This window comes from Tupaia chinensis, unplaced genomic scaffold (assembly GCF_000334495.1).
Source record: "Tupaia chinensis unplaced genomic scaffold, TupChi_1.0 Scaffold145870_1, whole genome shotgun sequence".
Classification (NCBI taxonomy): domain Eukaryota; kingdom Metazoa; phylum Chordata; class Mammalia; order Scandentia; family Tupaiidae; genus Tupaia; species Tupaia belangeri.
This window is the reverse complement of record NW_006205727.1, coordinates 5728056-5735567: the sequence shown is the minus strand read 5'-3', so window position 1 is coordinate 5735567 and position 7512 is coordinate 5728056. Positions and strand designations below refer to the sequence as shown.

At 39.7% G+C, this 7512-nt stretch overlaps 1 protein-coding gene across 1 annotated transcript; it reads left to right on the top strand.

The window, feature by feature from the left end:
• Nucleotides 1-338: 338 nt before the first annotated feature.
• LOC102471007 (sentrin-specific protease 1) lies at nt 339-4515 on the top strand. The gene is made up of 5 exons (XM_006168589.3): nt 339-603; nt 1423-1502; nt 2532-2616; nt 3133-3228; nt 4333-4515. The coding sequence occupies exons 1-5, from the start codon at nt 415-417 to the stop codon at nt 4393-4395; spliced, it is 513 nt and encodes a 170-aa protein (XP_006168651.1). The 5' UTR covers nt 339-414; the 3' UTR covers nt 4396-4515.
• Nucleotides 4516-7512: the final 2997 nt, after the last annotated feature.

Below are 7512 nucleotides of genomic sequence, written 5' to 3'. Positions count from 1 at the left end.
TTGACATCTTAATTGGATTGATTAGGAAACAGTATCATGCAGTTCGATATAAAAACTGCTTGAAAAATAAAAATTGCCAGAGGACGATGTGTGTGCTCACTGAAGAGAAACACAGTGAGAGAGAGAGTTAAAAAGCAGCACTTATGGGAGATGGTCATGCTTCATTCCCTTCTCTGTTTCTCCTGCCTTTCAGGATTTTAGGCACACATGCACATGTGCCTGGCATGTTTTTCAAGTTACTGGGTCTAAGACTTGAACCATGCAGTTGGCCACATAGGACCCAGCCACCTTAACCACTTTACAGCCAACTGGCCTCAAAATTGCTTTTGAAAGGCCTACTTTGGAACTAGGTAGAAAGGCCTGAGTGTCTATTCTTAATACAAATCATTTCTTCCACAGATCATCAATTTCTACATGAATATGCTGATGGAGCGAAGTAAAGAGAAGGGATTGCCAAGTGTGCATGCATTTAATACCTTTTTCTTCACTAAGTTAAAAACAGCTGGTTATCAGGCAGTGAAACGTTGGACAAAGAAAGTGGATGTATTTTCTGTTGACATTCTTTTGGTACCCATTCACCTGGGAGTGCACTGGTGTCTAGCTGTGAGTACCTCCTTTATTTTTGAAATCTGCATAATTATAAAACACACAGAGGGTAGTGAGTAGTTCCTTTGCTTGATTACTGATAGAAAGCATAGTGTTTGGTGGTAGGTTGGCTAAAAGTCAGATGATGAACTTCATGTCAAGGGTGGGAGATTTGTAGACTTTGAAGAAAGTTGTGGAATTTCCTTTTCTGGAAATATTTAAAAAGGGAGTTACAGGGTCTCTAAGCAGCCTCAAGAGAAAAAGTGACTTCTTGATGCTGACAGTTCAGATTCTGTGACTGATTTTCTTCCTAATCATGCCTTGCCTTGCATACTTGGTAATTTAGTATTTTTTATGATTGAGAACATGGACCATTAGCATAATGTGTTCATATAAATCAAAAAGTTATTTCATAGTCTGTTTTGAATTACTTTTGAAAAACCTAAAGGCAAGAGGATATTTTCAAAGTAAAGAAACGAAACCCAGTCTCATTTCACCGTCTTTCCGAAACTGTGTGGAAGTGATCTCAAGATATTCAACTTAACATTCTCTGAATTGTAATTTTTCCCCCTGTTGCCTACCTTGCAGAGGGAGACCCTCAACACTAGAAAAAGGTGTCAGGCCAATAATGGGGCCACCAATTGCTCAACTCCTCACAGTTTTATGTAAATCATCTCCTCCTCCTTTCCTCTACAGCTCAGACATGATATAATGCAAAAGCGTCATGATTTTGCAGGAAATCTGACAAAGGCTCCAAGAACCAGGGAAGGGAGAAGCTGAGAACAATTTTCTTTACTTTGTAAATGCAGGATTTTTTGTTGTTGTTTCTATTCCCAGGTTGTGGACTTCAGGAAGAAGAATATTATCTATTACGACTCTATGGGTGGGATAAACAATGAAGCCTGCAGGATCCTCTTGTAAGTTGAGGACAAAAGAGTTTGGTGTTGAGTATATGTTGCTTTCCAGCAGCTGAACTCAGTAGTTTGATATCTTATATAAAATAAAAATGGGGACCAGCAAGTGGTGTGGTGGTTAAGGTGCCAGAATTCCCACATGGTTGACTATGGTTCAAGGCCTGGACCTGGTGACTTGCTTTCTCTCTCTCTGGCAAAACTCATGTGAAAAAATAATATAATAATAAACAAATAAAATTAAGAATTCTTTTAAAAAATAAATAAAAATGGATATTTTACATCTAACTAAGTGTAATAGTAATTTAATAATACTAACGATATGTCCTCATGGGAATACTGCCTAGTGCACTAAAATATAGAGTGGATATAGATATATATACCAGGAACCATTTGGTGCAACCTCCCGATGAGACCCACTTGAGGTGATGCTTGATTTCCTACTATTTAGTGGCTCAGTTGGGAACCAGAATGCAGATCTCTTTATACCCTACCTGTTTTTCTTTCTCAAACACCTGTTCTTCACCATTCCACTCTGATGGCCAGGAGGATATAGATTCCAGAATGATGAGCAGTTTCCATTTTTTAAAAGTACTCTATAAGAGGTGGCATGTATTCCTTTTTTATGAAAATGATTGAAGTTTTATACAGAGAAACCAAGGCTAATGGTGAATGAATATATACCTTGATATAGAGAAACATTTTTCATCCATTAGATGGAATTTTAAAGGACCATATAAGCCAAAAAAAAAAGAACATAAAATTGTTCCTCAGGAGGAACGATAGGTAGGAGTTCTTATCAGGGTACATGTTCCTTTTGGGTTGACAGAGAGCATTAATTGTGGGAGTCATAAGAGGCAAGTTCAGTTCTTCAGGGAATCCTTAGCAGTCTAAGGATTCCCTGCCCAGCATTATGTGATGTTTCCTCAGAAAGGCATATGAAACTCTTCCTAAGAATTGGCAGCCCCATTCTTAGGGTGGCACCTGTCATCAGTATTCTCCAGGGCTCATCTTGTTCTCTTCTTTTACCTTTAGGCAATACCTAAAACAAGAAAGTATTGACAAGAAAAGAAAAGAGTTTGATACCAATGGCTGGCAGCTCTTCAGTAAGAAAAGTCAGGTACATTTATCTCAATGAGATGGAAATCCTGAGTAGGTACTGGGGGAGGAAAGAATTTTATTGCTTGACTTCCAGGGACGGTCTATCTTAGTGTCTAACTGAACTGACTTCAGCTTGGTTGCTTATTCCTTGAAGATAGATTAAGCTGTTTGTGAGAAAACTGGTAATGTATTTCATATAAAACTAGATTTTCTAAATACTCAGCTACTTTGCTTAATTTTTCACTCCTATGGGAAAGGTTTTCTGATTGCTTGGCCCTTGGGGGAGGGATCAGTTTTTTATACCCTTAGGTGGCCATGGAAATCTAAAATGTTCTCCTACGTGGTTAATGTACAATTCACAGACCTTACTGAAATTCTGATTTTGTTCTTCCTTTGAGGCTCTGTTGTCCTGAATGTTGTCCCCTATTTTCCTTATTCAAAATTCAGGGAAACCTATATAATTTATATCTTTTGGTCTTTTTCTTAATCTAAGAAGGAAAGAAACTTATAAAAATGTCACCTTGTTTTTGTTCAGGAAATTCCACAGCAGATGAATGGAAGTGACTGTGGGATGTTTGCCTGCAAATACGCTGACTGTATTACCAAAGACAGACCAATCAACTTCACACAGGTGAGTGCAGCCTTCAGGAGGGTGCTTACAGCCCTCTTGTCTCCAAGCTCCCTCTAGATGTTTTTCTCTCCTCTTACTCTCCTTAGAGGACTCTGCCCTGATCTTTAGCCTGTGACTCAAAGCACTGGTAGTTACTACCTAGGCCACATCACCAAAAAAAAGGAATATGGTGGCAAACTACAGCCTGAGTTACTGTACATCACATATTACAGTAAAGGAAGCTTGGTCGAGAGCAGCCTTCTCTTCCCATCTCCCTTACCTCTCTCAAATCCTAAAAGAAACAAAGAATTGGTACTGAAATTAGTCTTTAGTTTGCCTGTATTTAGTTAGCAGTCAGGTTTTTTGGTTTTTTTTCGGTAGAGGTTTTTGCCTTAGGGTACATGCAGTCACTGGACAGAGAGAGAGACAGCGACAGAGAAACTGAGAGAAAAAGTACGAAATCAACCCCCAGGGAGGATGGCCACACTGCAATCCTTTCTCCTCCATTCTCCTCCCAGGATCTTAGGTATGCACACACAGGCTTCCAGTGTGAATTTCAAGCCACTGTGCCCGGGACTCAAACCACAATCGGCCATGAGAGTCCAGTAATATAACCGCTATGCTATCTGCTGGCCCCAGCGATCAAGTTTTAAAATAGGCCCTACCTTTATCTTCCAGTGTAATTTGTTATGCTGCCCTCTAACTTGACACAGCTGGGCTGTCTTCTCTTAGTGTGTGATTGGTCATTTCTATCCTCCTGGTTCTTCAGAGACATAAATTCTAAGTTCAACATAGAAAATTTGTTAGATAAGTCTTATTTTGTTTTCAGAATTCTTGGAAACATTTGAGCATGGCTTGGAGACTCCTGTTAATGCCAGTAGAACTTTTAAGTCTGTAGCAATGAAAAGTAGCAATAGAAATAGCAGTAAAAATTTTAAAAAATTTTAAAAAGACAGTGGAAAGAAAAAACAACATGTAATCAAGAAAGAACAATTTAAAAGACCGGAAACACAACTGAGACTATGTTATTTGGAAACCTTTAGGAGCAAAGGAGCATGGGAAAAGTAGTATTGTATCTAGATAAAAGAGATAAAATTTAAGGGTGTCATCTCTGTGTCCTTACAGCAACACATGCCGTACTTCCGGAAGCGGATGGTCTGGGAGATCCTCCACCGAAAGCTCTTGTGAAGACTGTCTCAGAAGACTCTTTTCCTCGTGGGGGACCAGCTCTTTGTTGTCTACAGCCAGAGACCTTGGAAATGGCTGCTCCCAATCCTCTGTTCTTATAAAGCCCTTGATCCTGGACCAGGCCCTGGCGAGATGCATTCACAAGCACATCTGCCTTTCCTTTTGTATCTTAGATACTATTTTTGCAAAGAAACTTTGGTGCTGTGAAAGGGGTGAGGGACATCCCTAAGCTGAAGAGAGAGACTGCTTTTCACTTCTTCAGTTCTGCCATCTTGTTTTCAAAGGGCTCCAGCCTGACTTAGTCCCTAATTAGGGGACTGAGAAAAGCTTGGAAGGAATCTTGGTGTTAGGCCTTACTAAGAAGTAGGAAAAGGCATGGACAAGAAGATAGGGATAAAAACCACCAGCACATACATGCACATATACGTACACATGTGATTCTAAGATGTGTAGTCAGGAATATGACTATCAACTGGACTTTGGGGCACCTGTGTAGGTCCCCTCCTCTAGGACTTTTCCTACTTAAATGCCCCTATGTGAAATCCATCTGCTTCTATATAAGGCTATTAGATCATTCGTAGCTTCATGAGCCCTGGGCAGACCCTGCGATCCCAGACAGTCCATTTCCCAAAAGCAGGGGTTTGCATGTGCTCACACCACATGAAATGGGGAAGACCCACCCAGGGAGTGGTTCAGTGGAGCAACAAGCACTACTTTCACTGTTGCCTGCTTCTGACCAAGAAGAAGAAGGACCTCAGTCTTTAGCATAAAATTCCAGTGTTAGATGAATGCAGGTCTAGTTTGATCTGTGGCTAGTTTAAATATGTTTCTAACCACAGAAAATTTATGTGTGTTTGTGTGTATATATATATATATATATACATACATATATATGTATATATATACATATTTCATATATGTGTGTGTGCATATATATCTATATCTGTGTGCACATACACATATATAAAATATTTCACAGGGATATGCTTTTTATTTAAAGACTGAATGTGTTCACCCTTTAGCCTGTAGATTTAGTTCCATTTTTCAAATTCCAGCACACAGATCCCAGCCCCTATGTGTAGGGTGTTTGTGGACTTCCTAACAAAATATATTGAGGCCTGGATGGATTTTGGCTTAGGGGTCAAGGTTACAGAAGAAGGTGAGATTTTCAGATGAAAACGGGTGGAGTTTGAACTGATCAACTTGAGATTTTGTTTTGTTCTTTCTAGCATCTCTCCCATCCCCTCCCTCTGAGAGCTCCTCAGGCTTAGATAGTAAATGATCCAATGCCAGTGTCATTTTGTACTTAAGTTCCAAAACAGGAACGTTTTATACTTTTTTCTGTATTGTAATAGGTAGTTTTGTATAAAATCTCTTCCCTTCTACCCCATCCTTTCCAGCATTGTGCTTTCTCCCTGGGCTTATTTGAAAATTTTACTCTGTTTTATACCAAACTTGTTTAGTACATTTTTCTATGTTTTATCACAAGTTACAATTTGAAAAGAAAACTATTTTTTTTAAATATTCCATTGTTAACTGAATGTTACTGTTTCCACTCCAGCAACTAGATGTCCTACCTTTTTCATAATTGCTTGCCTTTGGGGGAAGACCACCTTTTGTGTGTTTGTTTTCATTCTCTCTTCCTTTGTTTCTCTCTCTCTCTCTCTCTCCTTTTTTTTTTTTTTCTTTTTTTAAGTTTCCTGTAGGAAATAAATAGCTTTCTACATATGAGTTGTGGGGACCATTCACATTCTCTTTTAGAAAGCTGTGGCATAGAGACTCATTGTAGGAGTCCTGGAATATTGTCTTCATTCTTGATACTGTATTTAAGTGACAACTTGAAAAGTGGCAATATTATGTAGATTTGGACTGTGAATCAAAAAATTTTCAGGCCTCTCTGTTGTCTGGGGGACTCACAACAAGATAGTTATCTGTATTTATTGTTTGTTCATTTAGATAACATCTGTCTTACCTTCCTCACAGACTTTTTGTATAGACCAAAGCAACAAATATTTATTGCCATGTATAGCAGAAAATGAAACATGCAACAAAAGCACTTTGAAAAATATATAAGAAATTGCTGAGCCTGTCTGAACTTGGCTCCCCTTTCTGACCAATGCAGTTTTGCTCTAGTTAGAAGTTAGTGATCCTGGGCCAGCCCCACGGCCTAGTGATTGAAGGAGTGGGATCCCATATGGCGAACCTTATGGTTCAGATTCTGACCTGGCAGCTTAAAAAAGACACTGGGCATGTGTACTTGCCTGCCCCAAATCCCAACAGGATGGAGAAATGGAAAAGAAGGGATTGTGGCTTGACCATGCCCCATTGTGGGGTACTTTTTCTTCTCTCACAAACCCTCTAGCAAGTGTGAAAAAAGCAAACAAACAAAAAAACCTGCTAGCAATCCTGAGCCCACCCTACCACTCAAACTGGTAGAAGTGAGCCGCGCTAAGACATACGTTGTGGCCTACAATGGCACAATGAAAACCAGATACAAACTTAGATAGTTGACCATTCTGGAGAGAGAGCCAGCAAAAGCACAGCTATTACCTGGAAAATATCTCCTTAACCGAGAGGTGGGCTTTGATGACTAAGAAAAAAGACATTTCTGCATTTCATGACCAAGGATATGTTACCAGTATTTTGTTTAACTTCCTTTAAAGCCCATTTCTTTTTCTCCTGTCTTCCCCTTTTCACCTGTGCTTATAATCACCTACCTCCTCTATTAAGGCGTACTTGAGGGACAATAAGCACCAAAGGCCATATGTGGAAATGTCAACAGAACCATAGCCCCAGCACTCACTCCTGGACCTTCAGGAAAAAGCAGACACATTCTGCCCATTTGAGAACACGTGGTCAGAAACAAAGAATTGGTACTGAAATTAGTCTTTAGTTTGCCTGTATTTAGTTAGCAGTCAGGTTTTTTGGTTTTTTTTCGGTAGAGGTTTTTGCCTTAGGGTACATGCAGTCACTGGACAGAGAGAGAGACAGCGACAGAGAAACTGAGAGAAAAAGTACGAAATCAACCCCCAGGGAGGATGGCCACACTGCAATCCTTTCTCCTCCATTCTCCTCCCAGGATCTTAGGTATGCACACACAGGCTTCCAGTGTGAATT